Raw genomic sequence first — 23,207 nt, forward strand, 5'->3', positions numbered from 1 at the left:
TCTCCCCCTTCCTCCCCAGCAATGAGCATACAAGGAATGGTGACAGCTCAGTCAGGTTTATGCAGTTGCAAGCGCACGATACAGGACTGGCCTATTTCAGTTCCTCTAGTCTCCCTTTTAAAGGCAAGAAGTGGGCAGACAAGTTTATGTAATGCTGTTTATCAAAGAAAGTGTTATAGAGAACGTGTTTATAATTTTGTCTTGAACATCAAAACAGAAATAAGCACTCCAGGCGGCCTTCAAATACTCAGTGACACCGTGTGAGCTGCAAAGCAGATGAACTCCCGATAATGGATGTGGCTGTCTTGTTCCCCTGTCACACACAAAGCGAAGAGATGACTGAAAAGGTACTTAGGATTTATCTCACCCAACTCGAGCTACTAGGTCTAAGTTAGTCATCTCAGCTCTTTTAGAAGAAAAGTATGCTTTCAGGGATTATGTGTATAACCTTAAATAAGTGTCTAAATCAGAAAGGCTTCATTACTCCTCAGAGGTATGCTTTTCTCTCCACGCTGTAAAGAAGCATAGCTACCTAGCTCTGTTTTGTCATCTCAGGTAGGAGAGACTAAATGCAGCCATGTAGGCTTACATAGACACATCCAGGACAGCTTCAAACAAACCAGTCTGAGTCCTGTTAATACAGCTGCACTGCATTTTATTCAGGTCCCTACCCAACTTTACATAGCCTCTTGGATTGCCTTTGCAGCATAACCTACAAGCAACGCTTCAGCAACCAGTGTGAAGCAAGTTCTGTCTTCCCTGCAAAAGCTGCCATCACAACAGCAACCAAAATACAAATACAAGCTATGTTAATAAAGTTGAAATACTCAGAGCTCCACAAGGAGCTAAGGTACACTCAATCAGTTGACCATGTCTTGTTATGCCACCAGGACATCCATGAAGTGTTGGCAGCAGCTTAAAGGAAGCAGAGGCCAGGGTATGGGCTAAGGAGAGAAGGGAGGAAGTATAGCAGGAGCCAAGCCTGGACAAGGAACTGAGCTAGTCTTTGTGTTTTAGTGAGTTAAAAAATGCAAACCCCAGGAACTTGGACATCACAGAGTGTGCTTTCAAATGAAATTGAGAAAGGCCTCCTGAACCTAAAAAATGCAACAAAAAAAGGAAAAATCTGAATAAACTTATGGATCACAGTGGTTTTAAAAGCATCTGTTCATTGGAAAAGAAAAAGGGTAGCACAAACCTGCTTTGCAATGGAACAAGCATTACATGCTAGAAACAGCACTGGTTTATGCTTTCCAATTTTGTATTCTGAGGAATACTTTCATCAGAATTATGAAAAATGTATCTACACTAAAGGCAGTCAAACATCAGAGAATTTGCTGAAGCACTGCAGTATTTCAGCAGTCACTATAAGATACCAATAGCAAGCAGAGGTTTAATTCACACAGTAGTGATTTTTGATACCACCACTAAATCGATCTGCAAGTGCTGATAAATAAAATTGATAAAACAATAATTTCACGAAGACTGACAATGAACAAAAGTATATGTAATAATCAATTTGTGCTATTCATGGATTTAGCCATTGGTATCAATCTGGTAAAGCTTAGTGTTCAGGAAGAAGTAACTATCCATTGAACCGTATGAACTGCTAAAAAATGTTTAGACTGACATCAGATACTTTGTCACTGTGGCAAGAGAACTACTTAATCTAGCATTAGCATTTACATTTTTCAAACATACAGCATCAGTCACAATCATAATTTTACTTTTTCCTGTGCCCTAATACTTGTAAGGTGCAAATAAAATCTACCTTTCCTGAATAAGTAATCAACAACAGTGTAAAAGCAATTGGCATCAACCAATATATTCCCTTGTACACCAGGCATTGGCAGGGGAGAACCACACAAAACACCATATGCTTCCTGTTGATCCTAATTGCTTCCACAGATATTTTTAATTGCTCCACTTTGAACTACTTGAAAGCAAGGGTTCTTACATCCTTTTCTATCCCAAACAAGAGAGTACTGGGCCAAGCACTGAGGTTGCTTAGCAGAAACACATGAACTTTGAGAGAGAATTCCACTTACAAGCATCTCTGTAACAATAAGAACTAGCCCTCTTGTTTTCAGATCTGAGTACTAGAAGTAATAATTCATATTATCTTCTTTCTTTTATCTGCTTAATGTATCCCATATAAAAATGCGATCAAGAGTATGAGGAACTGAAGTTAAACAAAAAACGCCTCACAGATAAATTCATTTTTTTATTTGTTTATTTGTTTATTGCGGTACTCAAAGGACTCTTAAAATTTTGAAGGACAGAGAACTGGTCCTGGAAGAAAAATAAGAATTCTCTCATTGTAGACATTTAAACTAAAGTACATCAGCTGAAAATAAGATTTTGGCACAACCTAAAAAAAAGTACGTATCTGTGGGTCTGTTTGAACACCTTGTTGGTTTACAAGGCATTTCAACACCTAACACCTACACACACTGGCACATGGGGTCTCCAGAGTAGTGGTTGAGAGATTCTGCAGACAAAAACACTAATCCATGCATTCTAAATGTAAAACTGCTACACTGACACTCTTAAAGGTATCTGGTGTCTAATAGTCTCATCATTTATTGTACCTTATGCAGCATTGCAGTTTCTGGCATTTAAGCTCTGAACCTAGTTTGGCTTGTACTGAAGGTAATTATTTTGGGGTTTTATTAGCTCAATAATTTGAGCACTACTTGCCTGGATAAGGTCTTTTGTTTCACCCTGACCCCTCAAATATCATTCTGAAGCACCAACAATGCACTTACCCATCATGTTATATAGGCTCTGCGGTGCAAACTGTCTCGGCATTTTCTGTATTGCTTCTTTGTAAACCGTAAGTGCCTCCTGAAAAGAGACACACAGGTGGGAAAATGCCAACTTAAAAAGCACATGTAAAGTAAAACCAATCTATCTTCCTTCCCCAAATGAAAGGTGCAGGGATAGAGAAAACACATCAGCATCAAAAATGCCACAGAAAGTGCAAAATTTTTCCTTTTAATAAGTTTTTTTTACCTGAATTTTACCAAATTCAGTAAGGCTTATAGACAAGAGATCAAGTTAGTTCCAATATTGCAACTTCTTTTTCAGGCAAAAGTAACAAGGACATTTTTTTATACCTCTTAATGACTGATGAGTTTATAAACATAAAATTCTATAGGCTGTCAAAGAATATGGAGTATTATCGAACTGCAGACAAAGGACACTGATGATTAACTACACTAAGTGACCTAAAAATAAAGAAATCATTATCTACTGCCAAATAACAACAAAGCAAATAATAATAATCCTCCCAACAGAAGCCTGCTCCACAGAAAGGATGAGATGCACTATAAAGTCAAGAAAGCCAAAACTGGAATCCCTTTGCAAATATGCTGTGCCTTGAATTACCTGATCATGCATTTATTCATTCACCACTTTGGACACCTGCTGCTCCGTCTTTTAGCTCTGCATCACACAGTCACAGCTCATGAAGGCTGCAATGACTACCAGGAAGAAATCTGAAGCTTTATATTCCTAAAAGCTCTTGTATCTTGTAGGTATTGAACTCCAACTCTACACTCTATCAGCTGTGCAGACAACATGCTGCTGCTCTCTTCTCTGTGTATTTGTATTAGATGTCTGTATTTTAACCAATTAGCAACTCCTTCTGACAGAGCTGGATGCAGCAGACAGATGACAGGGAATCTGTCCAGCTTGTGCATGCCTGATCTTAAACAGCTGACATAACTGTCATGGTCAGGAACACTTCACATGGATCAAAACCACTCAACTCCTATTCTGAAGCATGCCTGACAATGCAAAGAGAGAATCAATTTATTTCAAATACTGCTGAAGGTCAAACCTCAAGTGAATGTCCTGTTTCAGATAAGTTCATCAGGGAAAATGGAGAGGAATCACAACAGTCACAGTTGCATGTGTAAATGAGATGGGATGGCTTGGGCAGTTTATTGTTACATTAAAAATATCCAACCCACTTTAGCACTTAGGTCAAGTTATCTGAAAATAACACACAGTGGGATGATTCTAATCACCGAAGTTTTAAATTATTTCAACTGGGTCTTATTTTTGGAGACTTAAAAGCAAGCATAATTGCACTTTTCCAGCTGAAGACGGACTTACTGTGTTTTGAATTATAATGCCTCTACACTTTAGGTTGACTGACATTTAATCAGGTTTTATCCTTGCATACCAGCTATGGGTAAAAAGCCAAAACCAATGAACTAACACATATCAGATGTGACCACTGCTAATGTTGACTCTGACATGAAAACATCACACTGCTAATTAATAGCATTATACCAGTGGCTGTAGAGAATAAATATTCTCTGTAAAGAATGCTAATCTTGATCTGGTGAAATTCATTCAGTTCATGTGTGTGATTTATTTTGAAAGTCTGGGTGGAAGCAGTACATATTATTTGTACATGAAGTTTTTATAAGTATATTATATATAAATCTGTTATTTTACCTCATAGTGTCCTTGTTCATGAAAAAGTTTTCCTAAGTTATAAAGACAGCTGGTAACAGAGCTTTTATGAGCATGAGGATCTTTCAGATTTTCATCAGGGATCTCTGAACACTTCACAAAAGTCCTCCTGGCTTCCTCTGTCTTCCCTTGGTTCATCAGGATGATACCAGTATTTAAATAGGCAGCTGCGAAGAGGGAAAAAATGTTATCTTTTGATGGAGTTCTATTATGCTGTATCTACTGTTTCAATTCTTAGTAGTATCTGGTAGAGGTCCCAAAGTCATCTAATTGGGGTTTTGAATAACATAGATCACTCATTGGTGTGTGAACATGTAATATATGTGAACATATAAAAGGTACAAATTCAGAGGCAAGGAAGGAAGGTGACTATAAAGACTGAGTAAGTAGGGAAGGAATCACTGGTTAGGCAGGGTGTTCCATTTTGTTCCTCTTTTTAGGACTGTATAAAGCATATAGCACCTGTGCTTGAAGTGTAACAAAAAATACACATATACATAAAAACATATATACATACAGAGAAGATTAATACTGAAGGTACAAAAGTCTCAGCCATCTTAAACAGCAACACGTAATTTTGGAACCTATTACTGGCAACACCTGAATGATTATTCTCTATTTCCCCCAGGCAAGAAAGAAAAAATGAAAGGACTTAAGAAATATTTGTATTATTCACTCAAATAAATACCAGGGACTGGCTGTAGGAAACAGAAAACAGGAGTCTGAAAATTTGAGTAGTAGTGTCTGTGGCTCAACACCCCAGATCAGAAACATTTTAAGTTCTAGTAGTGCTGCCGAGTGCTAATTCATTATCTGCTTCTTACTTATATCACATTGAATTTAGTTGTTTACTAATAAACACCTGCTTTCAAGGGCACAATTTCACCTTTTGCTTTCTGACTTAAAAGCTTCTGGAAAAAAAAGAAAGCATTATAAAAGAGGAGGAAAATTTTCTAGGAAAACTGTAGTCAATATTATACAAGCTTGTATAGTTATTAAAATACTTACAAGCTAGTGTGGGTCTGCTACCAATTGCCAGTTTATAGTAATGCAATGCCTCTGAAAACCTGCTGTTTTCCTGAAGAAGTAATCCTCTGCATAAAGGGAAAAAAAAGAAAAAGAAAAGAGAGAGTGAGGTGTGAGATTACTACAAAGAGTAACTTGAAAGCAAATACCGAAAACAAAACTTGGGTAACAAAGAAAAATATGCTTACTGGTACTTCAGTGATACAAGCACTCACTAACAGTTCAGTTTGAAAATTATTCCATGTATAAAGATTCCATGTATAAAGATTCATAGACATCAGGTGCATCCATATGGCTTTAACAAAGCAGATGTTCAACAGAATAGTTTTGGCTTTCTTGGAAACCAAGAAAACCAGGATATTCATTTACTCAGTTGAGAAAATGTTAGCCTGCAAGACTTTAAAAAGTTGACAGAATATGATGGAGGTATTTGCAAGTCGTTAATGATTAGCTTAGCCTCTTGTCTTAACCTGAAATAAGCAGGTCTTTTTCAAATGCATGATGAAGTTAAGCACCCAGCCCTTCACATATTATGTTAAGGACTCCCCTTGTTGAGCAACTTCACTAGATTATTCACTGCAACAGGTTCTAAGCACCCACAAAAGTTCTGTTTTTTCCTGTATTCTTTATACTCTAAACAAATTTACAAACTGAAGAGGTATTAAAGAATACTGAATATTTCCAGTTTCATAATAGACGGGCTTTAATTTAGATTTTAAGACTAACATCCTTGTGAATTGTGCCAACAAATTTCTGAGAAGTGATGTGGACATCATGGACATGAATGTACATTGTACGTATGCTTAAATAAAGACCCCAAAGCATTATTTTTCAGAAGACTAAAGAGCATAAGGAATATATTAAAAACAGAATGATTTAAAAACTCTTAAAAATTAGTCATTTCAAAGTGGAGACTCGGACCTCAGTATCCAGGGGTAAACATTCCTTGTCATAGAACTCAAAATATCCAAGAAAACACAGCTCTTCCTCTAAGGTAGTAGTGGTACTTAAATTTCAATTTAATTGTAGTTTCCCTAACCTACAGCAATTTTCTTTTTTTCCTCTATGCTTTGATCTGCTGATAGCTTTTTGAACTGCAAAGAGCTTGGAATTCTTTTAACTCCAGTCTCAAATCAGAGAAGATTTTATTTCCCCCTGAAGTTTTCCTTCAAGAAAACTTTTTCAGTTAAACCAGTAAACTTCAAGGGACGAAAAGGGAAGGACAGTTGGCTGAAGTAGCCACCACCTATGTTGTTTGCTTCTTGTCACTGGGTTAGGGTTTAACAGAATTGAGGAATATATAATATTTTTCTTCTATACTAGCCTAACAGCATCATACAACCTCACTTTGAAATTGTTTCCCAATTAACTTCAGATTAGGCAGTAAATAATTTTTAATATTAACAGAACTTACATTTAGTAGGTACTTGTAGTAAAGTAGGCAATGAGGAAATACATTCAAGATACTTTTTAGCATGCCACCAAGGTTTGTAACTAGTGTCAAGTATCTTGAAAATAGCAAGAGGTATGATCATCAGGATGGAAATAACATTTTCTAAATTTTCTAGAAGCTGAATTTTGTTTACTCTAAAAATTTTTGTATACTATCCTTACTTTAGGGAAGATTAATTATGGTACTTTGATCCTGTTTGCTATTGATAGCAAGAGAATTAACAGAAAAAATGAGGTGGATGGTCTGACATTTAAGCTGCTTCTTACTTTTTTTAAAAGGCAAACATTCTTACACACAATTTTGAAACAATTTAATCTAAGAAATTCCATTCTTATTTATTTTAGTTATGGAATAAATAATATTGAGAGAAGTAATACAGTAATTGGTCAACTTCACCAAAACAAATTACTTTGGTAAATGCACAACATATGTGGGTTTGTGATTAAAAGAACTTTTATTTGCAATTATTACAAATTAATCATTTGCATTCACTACATGCTCTAATACTGACACTTTTGATTTATTACTTGCGACTTTGAGGTGGGTTTTTTCTTAACTTCTCTTCCAAAAGATGTTTTTGTTTTAAAAGCTGTTCCATTAACTGTCAGTCTCTCAGTGTGTGTGTCTCTCTCTCGCATATATATATAACCCAAGCAGCTCAGATGAAGGACTGAGTGTTGATTTCCACCCAATAATTAGTGATTTATTTGTATTTTTTATGAGTTTGGGAGAAGAAAAAGAATATAATCTTACCAAGGCATGAAACTCTCTCTTCTCCTTGTGAAATTGGTCCTGATTGATCACTAATTTTCATTGTAGCTTCTGGCAGTACAAACACTACCAATTTTTGAGTGTCCAGATCTAGTCTGAGGTTAAACAAAGTCAGGAAGAAGCTGACTTCTCTAGATGCAGTGGAAGAACATCCCTCAGCTGGAGTTCACACCTCGCAGGCACAGCAGATTCCAGTATCTCACCCCTCCCAGCATCCAGGGCACTCAGCTGTATAAGCTCCTCTCCACTATAGCCAGGAGCAAATCTGTTCTTGACATGCCTTTCACTTCTTTGCTTACACTGAAAAATGATAACTGCTCTTTGGAGATTTTTGGCAAAGGGGAAGAGTAGAAAGACCACAGAGGCATCCATACAGTGAGAAGCACTGGACATAATCCAGAGGTGGAGCATAGCAACTGACACATGTTGAGTATGTATGTACCTAACTTTTGTGGTTACAAAAACATAAAGCTTTCCTTTTTCCTTACACAATGATGAACAAAGGAAAGAACATCCCTGAAGTAAGGATGCCTGATACAAAAGAGTAAGTTCAAGTGATAAACTTCGATGAAAACCTTAAAGTCCTTCTAGCACTTCTAACTTTTAACAGTTACTAAAAATGCCAAACAAACTAAATAAAAATGCCTAACCATCAAAATGCTCCCACAAAAAAACAAAATACAGGAAAGGTTACTTCAAGCTGATATTTCCAAAACTTTTTATTCTCTCCAGTTCACCTTCCCAGTTGGAAGGCAGGCAAGTGAAAATGTTGACTGAAATATGCAACTTCTATGCAAAGACAGTTTACTGACATAACTATATGTGGCTTCTATAGTTTAGTAAGACAAGCACTGTGAAAGAATAAATGAACATGAGGAAGATCTTCTTCACTATGCGGGTGATCACACACTGGAACAGATTGTCCAGAGAGGTTGTGGAGACTCCCTCACTGGAGATACTCAGAAATTGTGTGGACACAATCCTGTGCCATGTGCTTTGTGCTCTGGGATGACCCTACTTGAGCAAGGAGGTTGGGCCAGATGACCCACTGTGGTCCCTTCTAATATTACACACTTTTTGATTCTGTGAAATACATAAAGATAGAAGTATTCAGAAAAGAAAAAGCAACTTAAACCCTAGGACACACAATGGACAGTTATAAACTGTCCATGAAATAATTTAGGATTAATTAGGAGGTAAGTTCTAACTGTCATAAGTAACAAGATTCCGGAACCTTACAGCAGGATTTTATTTTTTTTTTGCCTGCATTGCTTCTAGCTACTTTTCCATGGAGTGTTGTGCTGACCGCTTGCAGAAGTAGCAGACTTCTCCAAGTGACTTAGGAAGTGGCTCAGAATCCTGTTTTTTAAATAGGAAGAAGAATTTTTTTAAAAATTAGAAGTTCTCACTACCTGGAAATGCTGCACGTCATTTCTGTAGATAGAATTGCTCATTTAGTTCATGCAGGAAAACACTTCCCCCCCAAAATGAGATGTTTGCAACCTTTCTGAATTCTTTAAGCTGCCAACTTTTACCTATCTTGCATCACAAACAATAAAAAAATCTTCCTGTCTTCCTCCTCTTGCTTTGGTTTTGACTGAAAGTCACTAAATACTAATGGCACAAAAATGTTTTCAGAGACCAGAAGGCAGTCAGAGAATATAAAAAAGCAGTAGATGGTCTATGGTCTTTCTGAAGTTTCATAATAATTTCTTCCTGTTGGCAGTCCTATTCTAGTCAGCTGGTCTCTTACAAAGCAAACTCCTCAGTGACTAAAACTGGCATAAACCAGCTAAGTACGTTACACAGGAACTGCAATTGTCAAAGCAAACGTGTTAGTGAAACATTTATAACATTTTCAATTCAGGTACAACACTGAAACAGTTTAATCAATTTTGTTTACTGGTTTATAATAACTAATACAGGGCCTGTAAGCTATTACCGTGCCATGACTGCGGTTCTTCCGTGCCTCAAGCTACATTCATCCCATTGATTTCAAGTGGGATTATCTACAAAGGACTACATCTACCTAAATGCTGCACTGGCAAACAAAGAAAGAAATGGAAGAAAATCCTCTTTTATTCCCCACACAGACGTGTCTCAAGTCACACACAGCAAGAGTGGATGTGCTTTGCTTCCTAAGGCAACTCTCATTGTCATGTGAAAGACTAGTAGGTAGAAAGGTAGCTATGGATGCTACTACAAAACATACTTTTTAATCAGTAAGAACTCAAACACACAGACAACAACCATTTCTTTTGCAGAAGTCACTAAGTAATCTATCACTCCAGTAGTAAAAAAAACCCAAAAAACAAAACTAAATAATCACCCCAAAAACAGCCTCTAGACTTTCAGACAGTGCAGTAACCTTGCTTCCTTCTCCCAGATCTGTGGAAGAGCTTCTCAAATGCAAGCAAACTGGTCAGCAAATACAGTCCCAGGTTTTTTTTTTTGTTACTGGTACAGTTTGGTTGGGAATACTACCCTTTCAGGACCACATCAACTTGCACAGCCCTTATTTCCTGGGCAGAGGGAGGGCTGCTATGAGGATGAGGAGTAGCACTGCTTCTGTCTTTCTCACTCCTCTGGACAACAGGCAGCGCTGTGCTGTCTGCAGTCCCCCAACCAGATGCCTATTCTCTCTCATGTGCCCCAGCAGTCAATATAGAGAAAGAGCTGGACAGAACTTCCTGCAAGAGGGGTCTTTTTGGAAACTGAATGGCAGATACAAACCATTATTTTCCTAATTTTATAAAATGGTGGAAGTTTATGTGAGGACCCTAAGTGCCCACAATTTCAAATATTGAGACCTGTAATTGAATAGCTAGGTCACTGAGTGCCTTTCACCTCTAACTATGACTTTGAAAATCATCTGTACTCGATGGCCCTACAAAGGCCCTCTTATAGGCCCTACAAAGTGCCCAGGGCAGAGTTTTGCACTGCAGGAAACCACCAGTGACCTTTGGGTGCTACCTCAAGAGCCAGTCTGTCAACACAGAAAGATTTTATTGAGACATCTTTGGTTACAGCAAGACACAAATTTTAGCTGCCGTCTTTGACAGAGGAAGAACTAGCTGGCAAAGAAGAGATTAATTCCAAACAAGTTTGCAAGAAGTTTGCATTCACAGCTGAGAAAAACAACATTCAAGTACTGAAGACACCAGATGACACACCCTCTTTGCTTCTTAACTTAACATCCTGAATGATAAAACCTCTGGGCTATCAAGGAAGAACGACAACCTTGACCTGTTTCCTACTAGGTGGCTGCTCCAGGAACTTGGTCTGGGGAAGGTTCAACCACAGTTCAGTACAGGTTTGCCAGTGAAAGATTGGCTGCTTTTAGAGTTTTTTGTCTCTGATTAGGGGTTTTTTATGCCAGCACCCTTAAAAGGCAGGGAAAACATTTTCCAACGTATAAAGCCTAACAACAACAGACAATGAAGAATTTTGCTTATATTGATTTTTACCTAAGGATGCAGAGTTAAACTTTGCTTGCAAAACACTACAATCCTAGACTTTCTAGGATAGGTAGTCTTCAGTAGTGGCTGAAATTTCTAACAGAAACATTTTTTAAAATCCACATTTATTGATATAATACCCTAAGTTTTCCAATGTAAAGTTTATGGAAATTCATAACACAACCTTATTCAAATGATTTTAATAACGAACTTGTACACACAGTGCTCTATCAGTACAGGCAAAATGAGATACCTCAGGTGAGAAGCAAAGGGATGGCTGATTGCAAGAAATTAATCTTTGATAGGGCACTGTATTTTCCAAAATTACATTTCAGTAATTAGTATAATTTTAAAGGAATATTCAATTTAAAGTAACTAGTATAATTTTAAAGGAATATTCAATATTTATGTCAGACTGAGAACATCCTTATAATCACATGAGAAACTCAAAGTAACATAGATTACTAATATGGTTGACAAAGCACAGCCAGGCCTAAACACAGTATATGCAAAACTGTCCTAAGACACTAATTAAAAGCAATCTGAAAAAATACATTAAAAAACCACAAGCTCTAGGTAACAATCATAAGGTAACAAAGATTGAAAAGCCAAAGCAAACTGAAATAGTTTGTTTTTAATCTACTGAACATTGCTTTGTTTGAAAGAATAAACTATAATTTCTCTACAGCTCTGTCCTTGGTACTTCACAATATTAAAATATATGGTTTTCTCAGTCAAAAAAAGAAGCAGAGAAAGGTCATTTTATGCTGTTTTTCTACCCTATGAAGCTTAGCTGAAATCAGCAAAGCTACATAGCTTTGAGAATTCAAATAGAACATGTTCATAATCAGGCAAATTTTCAAATGTAGATTATGTAGTTATGCACTAATGCATTTTACATTTTTTTAAATGGCAAAAGCAGCTGTAACTCCGAGCCAAAAGGTGTAAGTTAAAAAACAAAAATACAGTACTGAATTCATCTAGCTTGTTAAATTCTAAGGATATTAATATATTAGTAGTCAATTTCTAAGATAACCTTACATTGCAATTTATTGAAAAAGAAGGAAAGAGATCAAGTGCTTTTGTTTATGTAGTTTCTCTCTTTGATTGTTATCCATTAAAATTCTGAGTTATAATTTGTTCTGCAGCAGAGAGCACTTGGATTTGTTACTGCTATCAGTGAACACTGCACATGGAAATTAATTTGCATCAAATACTGAGGTATAGGTGCTTAGAAACAATAAACATGTGATGTCGTGCTTCTAAATAACATAAAGATACTGTTTCCTGGAGTTCTATGGAGTGATTGTTTTAGTTTCAAAGGCACATACTGAAAACCAGAAACAGCAACACTGACTGGCCTCTTCTAAGCAGATATAAGACACGTTTTCCATTACAGAGGTTTTTTGTAAAGGGCTCCCACAAGACTATGTGCCAAAGATGGGTTTAACTTGAAAAGGAGCTCTTGAGGGTTTGTGCTTAAAAGAATTGATTCATTTGTGTAATATCAAAGGACACCTCATTTACCATCTCTTTTTCATGCTGGATATTGAAACATCCAACACTGATACAGCCTCCAAAAAGAAAAAATGATGCATGCTTTTTCAACTACTGTTGAATAACTGAAGGTTTTGTAAAGCTTGATTAAAAAATAAGGGATTCTATTGTATTCAAGGTAGTAGTAGTAGAAAGGCTAAGAATTAAACTTTACTTCTTATGCCCTACACATACTACAACCAGCATTTTAGTTAAAATCCACACAAATTCAGTAGAATTTCAAAAACTTTTTTGTTCAACAGAGATGAAGGTTTATAGACATATATTTTGCGTAATGGAAAACTGGAAGACTAGCAGCTTATTCTGAGAACAGTGAAAAGACTGAAATCTGATTTCTTTTATGTTCCTGCCTTTATCACCCAACCCCTTTCCTCGTCTTACCCTGGTATTAACATCAGCTTCTCTCTACAACACAGTAAGAGACAAAAGTACTGCATAGGCATATAAAAATTTAATAGCTATAATTTTCACCTTCAGAACGAATAGCATATAGGAAGTATACATGTATCTAACTTGTCACTTTATTTCCTACAATCTTCTGCTGAGTTCAAAAGTTGCTTTTTAAATGTGAGCAGAAGATTCCTCTTAAAAATATGTTTGTCATGCTCCTCACTGCCTAACAGAGAGGGAAATTCCGAGTATACACATATTTGTGTAACTAAATGATATGTAAAAATACACATATTATGAAATACGGATTTCATTTTGGAAATTCTATCATTAAATTATTTTGAGTTTAATTAAGTCAATAAATTTGCTTAACTGAAAGGCAAATTAATAAAATGGTCAACTTTATTTTAGACAAGTTAAAAATAGTGAAAAAATACTATTATGGTAAACTTCATTTTCACATATAAGCAGTCATTTTAAACTGGACTTATAGGCAGAACATTATATTTTGATTGATTTGAAGATGCTTACTATTTGAATGCAGTTTTTGCACATTTTGTTTATCTTACAGTCACGCTTTTCTGCTGCACGCAGGATGCATGCACCACATGGCTACCTATGGAATGGCAGTCACCTGGATTCTGTCCTCCACACACATCACCAAACAAGAGCACGCGGCTGCTGGAGGTGAGCAGCTTGTGCAGCAGAGCCCTGCTCCAAGGGCTTGTGCTGCCTGGGTCATGGTAGGAGGGGGAGGAAGGGCGAGGGCCAGCAGGACAAGCAGTGCTGAGCCTGGGACAGCCAGGGGATCAATCCCTCCCTGATGGGACACACAGCACACCCCACCTCAGTGAGAAGCTTGGCACGATGCCTGCTTCCTTCTTCGTGATTTGGTACATTAATGAGATGGGAAATCTTTTCCCCTGCTGAATAATTATTTATTTTGATGCTCATGTTATTTATCCTCTTACTCACCTACAACAGGGTTCAAGTAATTAAACTTTATTTAACCTATGCTGCTCTGGAGTCAGTCACAGGAGAAAAGTAATTTGCTGTTCTAACATTTCAGGCTTCTGAACCAAAGGGAAGGGTATTAATCTATGCTAGGAAGTGTTTACACCCACTCTGCCCACCAAGTGTTATTCAGACTTAAAAAAGAAGTCTAAATAACACCTCACAATTTGAGTCTCAAACAGATGGAGGGCTACAGCTCACAACTCATCTATTGGTACTTTGTTTAGTGTAGGAGGTTTTTTTCTTCTTTTGAAGCAAACAGATTAGTAAGTTTACCTTGTCCATACCCATTACATGAATATACAATAATCCTGTCCAAAAAATCCTGTCCACCCCATTGTTTAAGGAGCACAGTTAATGAAATTACTATTACAAAGCAACAAATAACATTGTCTCCATTTCCAGCAACTAAATCAGTAGCTCCATTCACAACAGGTTTCAAAGACAATTCAACCCCAGGAAAGCCACACATACTTACAAATTATAAAGCATATCAGCCATGTTGCTGCGATAGTACAAGGCATTTCTATAGGCGTTTTCAGCTTCAGAAATCTTGCTCTGGCTCTTGAGAACATTTCCAAGGTTACCCCATGCTGTCAAGAGGAGAAAACAGTATTCAGAAAGATCTACAATCCAATTACACATGACAGAGTATGCAAGTACCAGGAAGTTTCTCAGGGAGACAAGCCCCACAAAGAAACTATTTTTATGGAACGGGAGGGGAGGTTGGTTATTTTTTTCCCCCAGCCCTCTGGTTCTGTGCATCTTACTGTGAGATTCACATTTCATAGAAGGGATTTACACGCACTCTGCATTAATATAGATTTTGGTTGGGAAGTTTTTTATAAAAATGTGCCTCTAGAAATTACTCTAACAAAGGGAAAAGGACCATTTTCTTTCATACCACCTATAAATAAAAATCTCCAGAGTCAAATGTGGAACTGAGGCACCTTTTTAGTTTTTATGGTTTTTTTTTTTTTAAGCCTACTGACTCTAAATAGCAAGAAATTTTTCCAGAGTAGACATAGTCCTCACTGAAGTACTAAAATTTGACATATGACACGGGAATTGAAAGAACAGTTAGGTAAATAACTAGGATTAAAAACATGCCATATGGATATAAACATACTACACAGAGCACTAAAATGATTTTTTTTTAATACTAGAAAAACATTTGGTCCATTTCCATACAATTTATTATGTTACTCAATGTGTTTTTACAGTCCATCTATAAAGGACTTTAGGCAAAAAAAAATATTTAAAGCTCCTCATGTGTTCCCTTTGCAGTTTTGAGTGGCACAAAAGCTACTTAAAAAAGGAATCTGAATTAACATTGTATGAAAACACAACCTCTGCTACTCAGAATTTAGGAAGCAAATTTAACCAGCATTACAATTACAGTGCGTGTGAACATGAAAAAAAAAAAACACTTTATGCTTATAAATGCAAAGTTATTTCATACTATTTTCACGCTTTCTTAAATGAAAGAAACCAATGGAAAGATGATGTATGTCCTTTCCACCAAATAGAATATATATCAGAACATTCTTCCCTCCAGATGCACTTAAACATTAGCTTAAGTAGCATTTAACTCTTTGCTTTTCAAGAATTTGCATCCATTCTGACTAATAAAAATTTTAAGGTAGTTTTAATATAACATTGCTATCTAAGTTGATAACTGAGACAGGCATTTTTTTCCTCAGAAACTACATCACTTTCAAGCTGCTGTGATTTGTTGCAGAATCATCCTACCACAGGGATGGAAACAGCAGCAAACAGAATTTCCTCTGAGCAGAATAAGCCTGTCATTGCTGGGAAAAATAAATTAATAAATCCATTTAGAATTTATAAAAACCATGTTATTCAACTGAGCACAACATATTTCATAGATCAATGAAAGAAAATATATGTAATATTTCCATAAGAAAATAAACTATTTCTTCTGTGAGTAAATTCATTTTGGCCTAGTATTTAAAGAGAAATTATTTAACAATATTTATTTATCAATAAATCAATAAAAGTCACAAAATGATCCATCATTTTGAAATAAAGCTGATAAACTATTCTCAGGTTCACTCAGCTTTTCCACTTGGCTAGCATATGTGCAGAATTCTGAAATTTCCCCATTACTGCTACTCTTCCCTTTTTACACAGAGAAAACACTTTGGAAGTACCAATGAAAGTGACTAGCCAGTCTGTAGGTATTAACCTTGGAAGAAAAAAACACACACTTATATATGATTTTTAAAATTAATTTGCTTCTCCAGTAAATGAGCATCCAGTTTTCCATAACTGCATGTTCCATATAATCTATAGGGACTTCTGTTTTCACTCTAATCTCCCATAACAGAGCATTACATCAAATGACCATTTGAGCTACTGATAACAATTTCCTGCCACACAGTTATTTACTCTCAACCATTCTGAAGCTCAGTAAATGAAAGTATGCATAAAAAGATGATTCAGTTCATGTTTTCACCTCTTAGACTGGAAAGACACTATTAACACTGTTCAGTGTAACAGTTTCTCCTCTACACTTCCTTTCATGTCATGGGTTCTAGCAGTTACCTTAGTTTTTAAAACAATATTTTAATCTATATTTTGCAAAATAATCTGCATCAAGTTTTTAATATCAATCACTAATTAATCTATATTATTTAATTTTAAATTTATTCCATTTAGACTTTTGTCTAAACTTGTAAAACTGTGAATGATTAACCTTATGTGATGCACTAGAAGAAGTGACAATAGCAGAAATCAGGAAATATAAAACATGATAATCTGACAATTTATCACTAATGGAAACATGAAAACCAAGGTCTTTTCACTTATGCAAACTACAGATATTTGATATAAACATTCATGTCTATTTAAATACAGAACTAGTTAGAAGAATGATCTAGCTCTGGGTAGCGATGAAGCTACACAGAACATGAGTAGAGATGATAACAACATACACCCTGCAAGTTATGAACAGCTAATATCTGCAGTAACCACATCCTCTTGAGTTTTGGTGTATGTGGAAAAGAGGATGGTGTACATACATGGAGAAAAGGCTACATGAGCTACTCAAGGAACTTCACTCCTGCTTTGTCTTAAGTAAGCAACTAACCTTCAGGGAAAAAAAATTTCAATTATTAACTTTTTTTCTTCAAAACTGTAATAGCATTGGTTCAACTATGAGCAACTAATGACCTAATAATCTATGACTCAAATTCAATTCTAGCACTCAAGTGTACATTGTAAAGAAAGAAAAATATTCTTAGAAGAAAAAGAAACTAGGTCAGTAATTCTGGAATTTAGAATGGATGTTTATTCCAATTATTTTTTATAAACATCTTTCATATAATATCTCTATTGGCTAAGTTGAAAAAGGGAACATTTAACATTCAGAAGACACTAAAGTATACATATATATGCCACATTTTAATCTTTAATTAAAAATTCAAATTTGCCCATATTGAAGACCCTATCTAGCACTAGAGAAAAAGGAAGCTGTGAATGAAAGAGCTTTGCAATATTTACTTTTTGCCTGCTGCTTAATTCCCTGTCCATGAAAAATAAAACTAACACAGACCCAGATCTTTAAGAAATAACATTCCATCATAGCATAGGAACAAATATAACATTCACATCTCACTACAAAACAGTCAATCCATTCAAATTTTATTTAACTGCTTATTTTTCCATAGATCATACTCAGTATTAATGGGCATATTAAAAATTAAATCAATTTCATCACCTTTATCATAAGTCAACTATAAACTGAAAAATCTCCTAATGCTTGAGCAGTCTTTTGTTAGTTACATGTCTTTGCAGGAAAATGGAACGTTTTAAAGGGATTTTTTTTCTTCTGTTTGTTGTTTGGAAATTTTAAAGAAATAAATAACAGAAGAAATTATGCAGCACTAAGTAGGAAAATAAAATCATTGTTTAAGTGTTAGAATTTTGGCCATATCAAACTAGACCTCTATTAAACTTTAAAGATTGCATTTACGCCACTTTGCAGTGAGAGTACGTCAAGTTCTCATGTATTCAATTGCTTTCAAAATGAAAATTAATATAACAAATGTTAGTTTCATATTTAAAATGCTTAACTTCTCAACTATCTCAGTTAAACTGATAATTGAGATGGAACAAGACTGAAAAATACCAGACTGGTATATTAAATTTTCTCTAAGCACTTTCATTATGGAAGAGTGCAAGACAAACAAGATCAAAACAAGAACAACATTGTCTAATCTAATCTGCCTGCATTTAAGAAGCACATTTCCTAAAGAAAACTAGTAAACTTTCAGCTTGCAACTGAATGATGAAAACAGGTGAGAAATCGAAATTAATGTGTTCAAATATCTTCATTTAAATAAAATGTTCCCTTTTTACTGAATCAAAGATTATGCTACGCTATTCAGTGAAATGAAGATAATAAAGCAAAAAAGTGTCATAAAAGAGCAGTCAGAAATGATAAAAGCACTTATGTTCATCTCTTGATACAAAAGTTTGCTCTAAATTAAAAAAAAATAACATCGCAAATCATTAACAAAGACAACCCAAAGTATTAAATTCTGATTCCTACCTGGCAGCCCTATATAATCCATGAAAAATTAGGTAATAATGAAATCTATTTGGAAACTGCCATTCTATTAATTTATCTGTTGTCCAAACACTTCTGCTGAAACTTGAAGAGGAAAAAATCCAACTAGAATTGCCCATTAAATCACTCAAATACATCCTAACATAGAGAAGAAAAGAAAAACGCTGCCTTTCCTTGTATGTTATGAAAACATACTTGAAAACTAATGAAACAAAAAGCAAGACTTAAAAATTGATACACAACATTCACTATTCACATGAAATTACTTAAGTTTGGTAATACTGTTCTCACCTTGTGCTATCAGACTTACACAAGTTAATCCACAAATTGATGAATGCATTAAGGAGTGTGAACTAGATTATTATTTGAGTAAAACAAACTACTTGAACAAAGACTGAAGTATTTAGGGAACAGCTCAGTAATTTGTAATCAACTTGTCAGCAGTTCTAAACTAGAGCCTTTAGTTCAAAGAAAAATGCAAGCCAAGAAAACCTCTATGGAGCTTTACAGATATTTGTGTATTAATTATTATTCTTTATCTTGTGAAATTAGAAACAGCAGTTCCAGTTTGCATTCCCTCTCTTTAAAATCCTTCCTCATTTCTTCTGACTTGTCCATGAAAAAGAAGTGAATGCATGACAATTAGAATCTCTGGTTTTTTCTTCAATAGTGTTTAAAGGATGAAGCGATGCTGGTCCAGAAAGAAAAGCCTTCACTTTTTCCCTCAAAGGGGAAACAGTTTCACCAATAGAGGAATAACAGACTTCCGCAAGGAAACCTCTGAAAGCTCAACTTCACATTCATAAAAACAGAATGAAAGGAGTTCAACATCTAAAACACTTTTTCTACAATACAGAGCCACTATCACTCACAAATACAGCCTGAAGATCAACTAGATCACGTTTATTAAGTGGTTTGAGAATGGAAAAATTCATCTAAAATGCTACAGGTTGCTACTTTCAAAGTGGGACAGCTTTTGCACTATGGTTTTTATAAGGTATTTATATTTTTCCCATAATTTCAAAGGAATAATGATTTTTTTTTTCAAAATATGTAATAAATGCACACATAAAATTTGCAATAATTTTCCTCTAAAAACTTCACTTGTTAATAGAACAATTTGATCAAGTTATCTCCTTTTGCTAACTCAACCACAAAACTGCCCAGTTTCTTGTTTCCTAAAGGATTAATAGGTTATACATAACCATAATTTATGCGTTTAATCTACTTTGCACATTGATTTTTTTTTTTTATGTCAGTGGTTATGTGGCAATGTTGAGACAGACTGTGTTAGAGACCTATCACCTCAACTTTTACATATTCTTCTTCTATTGATTAAGGTTGTTATTTATATAATTTGTTCAACAGTTCATTTGTTGATCAGTTGCAGGGCTTTTGTAATGCCAGCAGGTGAAAGAAAAACAGAATTGAAAACTATGCACTGCTTTGAAAGCTATCCAGCAGCACGTCAGCATGGGTACTAACCAACTCGCATTTGGCAAGCAGTGCTTCAGTTTTGTTTCTCAGTTCTGAAAGCCTGATGCAAATGAATGTGAAGCATGACCTGTTCTACTGCTGATACACCCCCTTCACCCTCTGGGCTACAGAAAATTAACTCTTCCTCCTCAACAGATAGCAGAGTGACTCTGGCAGCTCAATGAACCTGAGACAGACTGAGCAGCTGCCAGTGCTCTTTGGCTTCACCATTACCTACCATCTTACACACAGTCAAGTTCTGCCACACCATCCCTCATGCTAAAATGATTTTTGTGTAGGGTATGGCATCAATCAAATAACTAAACAAATCCAAGTTAGGGAAAACAATTAGAAAAGGATGACCACAGAACCTTTAACATCTAATCTACTCACTGTTCTGTTCGCAGCAGAACCCAATCACACCTTTTCACACTTTGTTCACTAAGTGTGCATTGCGTGTGAACACCGTTAGCCACGAAGTTCCCATTCCATGAAACTTCACAATGGTCAGCAACAGAGCTGTGAACAGTGCTAATCTTAATCTCATTATATGAGGAACTGTATTTTATAGAGGTAAGGGATATAAATCATGCAAGAAAATGAAAGGAGGACAAAGGAGCAGAAAAATACAAGCGGAACAAGAGGACATGTCTGGGCACCCCAGTCATCTCAGGATGAACCCTGAGGAACTCTTCAAAGCTTCATAGTGACTCAGACAAAGAGGTGGTCATGTCCTAAATCTGTCAAATTATGCAACCTTCTTAAAAGTAGGCTTCTAAAAACATTATCTATGATATATTCAAAATTATCACTTATGTCCCAAGAGATGAACTGCAAGTCAGCCTCTTACAGCAATGGCAGGGTGCACTGAAATGGCAGCCCTGGTTCTCCAAGCTAAGAGTAGATGGAACACTGTTGGCTTCTTTCCAGAAAAGGGGAAAAGTGAGCACAGTGTCCTAGAAACATCCCAGAGGGGCCATGGCAAGAAGAAAATCAGCATTTGGGTTTGTCAAACCAAGAGAATCTTCAGATGAGCTCAAACGACATATGTCACACTTGGAAAATGCAAATTAGCTCATATCCAGGTAACAGACTTTTCATAACACTTCAAGTTGTCTGGTTTCATTTGTTTTGCTTTAAATCACTAAGAAAGGCAAGACAAGAGCCTGTGAAGCTTTGCCAGCCGATACATATCCCCATTGGTATGGAAATACAGGTGGGAGGAAGGAAAGTCATAAAATTACGTCCTTCATTTATCAGTGAAACGAATTAAAGACACTGTAACTATTAACTAGCATCTTTAATAGTCCATATTCAAAATACCATCTGTATTTTAAGACCTCAAAGAAAAGTTCAGTGTGTTAGAGCATCTAAGGAAAGAGAAGGAAATGGTATTGAGAATTCAGTCATTCTATTTCATTATCTTTTCTGCAATTCACAACAAAACTATATGCAAGCCTCATGTGCATACTGTAATTGCATCATTTACTTTTTGGATGCATGATTGGTAATGATGACAGCTCAGGCTTAAGTTATAAAGCCCCCTGTTACAAAGTATTTGAAATCTTAAAATACTTGTATTTATCTATCTACATTGGGATTTTATCCTACCACAAGTGGTATAAAAAGGCATATATGTAGATTACTTCACTGTCCATATTAAAGGTTAGTTTCTCTACCAGATTTATGTAAGTGGACCTGAATATGTACTGATACAAAATCCATCACAGGTAGGAAAATTATGACATGTAATTCATAGCCAAAATTTTAAATAAAGAGGAATTTTTCCAAGTTGTCATACTTTGAAAAAATGGAAAAATAACAAAACAATTGGATGATTATCTAAAGCACTTAAACAAATATGCTCAGCTTGAGAATCAATCCAGATAATCTCATCTTCCTAATTAAATGTAACTTTTTCCTTCTGAAAAAAACATCAGGCTAATTCTGCAGAAAACATACATATATGGACCAAAAGTCTCTCTTTTAATCAAACTGAAAAATAAAATCTATCATTTTCTGGCAAAAACCAAAAACCAACCCAAAAAACAACAACAACAACAACAAAAAACAAACAAACAAAAAAAAAAACCTTAGGCCATTTTGCTTGATATTATATGATACAAAAATTCTTCTTGCCAAAGCTGATTCCTCCTTGACTGGGCCTGGATTTTTGGTTTTTTTTCCCCTACACTGCAGTTTTTAGCTGAGATGAGCTTGTTGAAGGCTTCCTCAGGGAAGACAGGGGAAGAAATAACAGTCTGATTGGCCCATGTCTCAATGTCTCATGTTTGTTTCTTTAAAAAAGCCTATTAGTTAATAACAGTTTCTTTCCTATCCCCCTGCACTTTAAGATTCACAGATTAGAGATGCTGCTGTACTACACTCCAAGGGGAAAAAGAAATAAATCCATGTTTTGAGACCTCTACACATAAATAAAGGAAGAATATCAGGCTTTCTCATATCCTGCTGAAGAAAAAGCACATCCTACACTAACCTGGGTTTCAGAGGAAATTACAGCACTTCTAAAGAACTGGAAGAAAGAATACTCTCACTGCAGAATAAATTCAGAGTTTGAACTGAACTGTAAACCACTTTGCTTCAGCTCTCCACCATATTGGCATAACCAGACTGTTTTGCTGAGGGTGGGCTGCCTGTGGCATGCTCAAATGGCCTAAATAACTAAGGCTGTTTCCCAAACAACTTACAAATTACCATTCCTTCTACACTGTCTAATCACCCAGAGTAGCACTACTACCCATTTAGAGAGCCCCACACTATTTTCAGGGAGTAGGACTTTTATTTAACTTCCAAACAATTCTATGTGGTTCATTTGAGCTAACTCTTTTAAAGCTGTGTCCTAGTTCCAGCCATGACAGAGCTAATTTTTTACAGGAGCCAGGCAAGGTGGTGCCTGTAGTCCCAGCTACCCTGGCAGGCACTGCCAGACCCTGAGGTTATTCACTCATCACTTGCAAGA

General features: G+C 35.9%; 1 protein-coding gene across 2 annotated transcripts in view; it reads right to left on the minus strand.

Annotated features, from left to right (window-relative positions):
* The window catches only part of TMTC2 (transmembrane O-mannosyltransferase targeting cadherins 2), a 233,768-nt gene that overhangs the window by 67,092 nt on the left and 143,469 nt on the right, over positions 1 to 23,207 (minus strand). For both annotated transcript variants that reach the window (XM_005519400.3, XM_088055777.1), the window contains exons 4-7: positions 14,636 to 14,750; positions 5,497 to 5,582; positions 4,471 to 4,655; positions 2,769 to 2,847 (exon numbers count right to left, since the gene is read on the minus strand). In XM_005519400.3, the coding sequence (XP_005519457.1) occupies positions 2,769 to 2,847; positions 4,471 to 4,655; positions 5,497 to 5,582; positions 14,636 to 14,750 (465 nt within the window). The remainder of the gene's footprint in view (positions 1 to 2,768; positions 2,848 to 4,470; positions 4,656 to 5,496; positions 5,583 to 14,635; positions 14,751 to 23,207) is intronic.

This window comes from Pseudopodoces humilis, chromosome 5 (assembly GCF_049639895.1).
Source record: "Pseudopodoces humilis isolate 2021_Gansu_Grassland_sample_001 chromosome 5, ASM4963989v1, whole genome shotgun sequence".
Taxonomy (NCBI): domain Eukaryota; kingdom Metazoa; phylum Chordata; class Aves; order Passeriformes; family Paridae; genus Pseudopodoces; species Pseudopodoces humilis.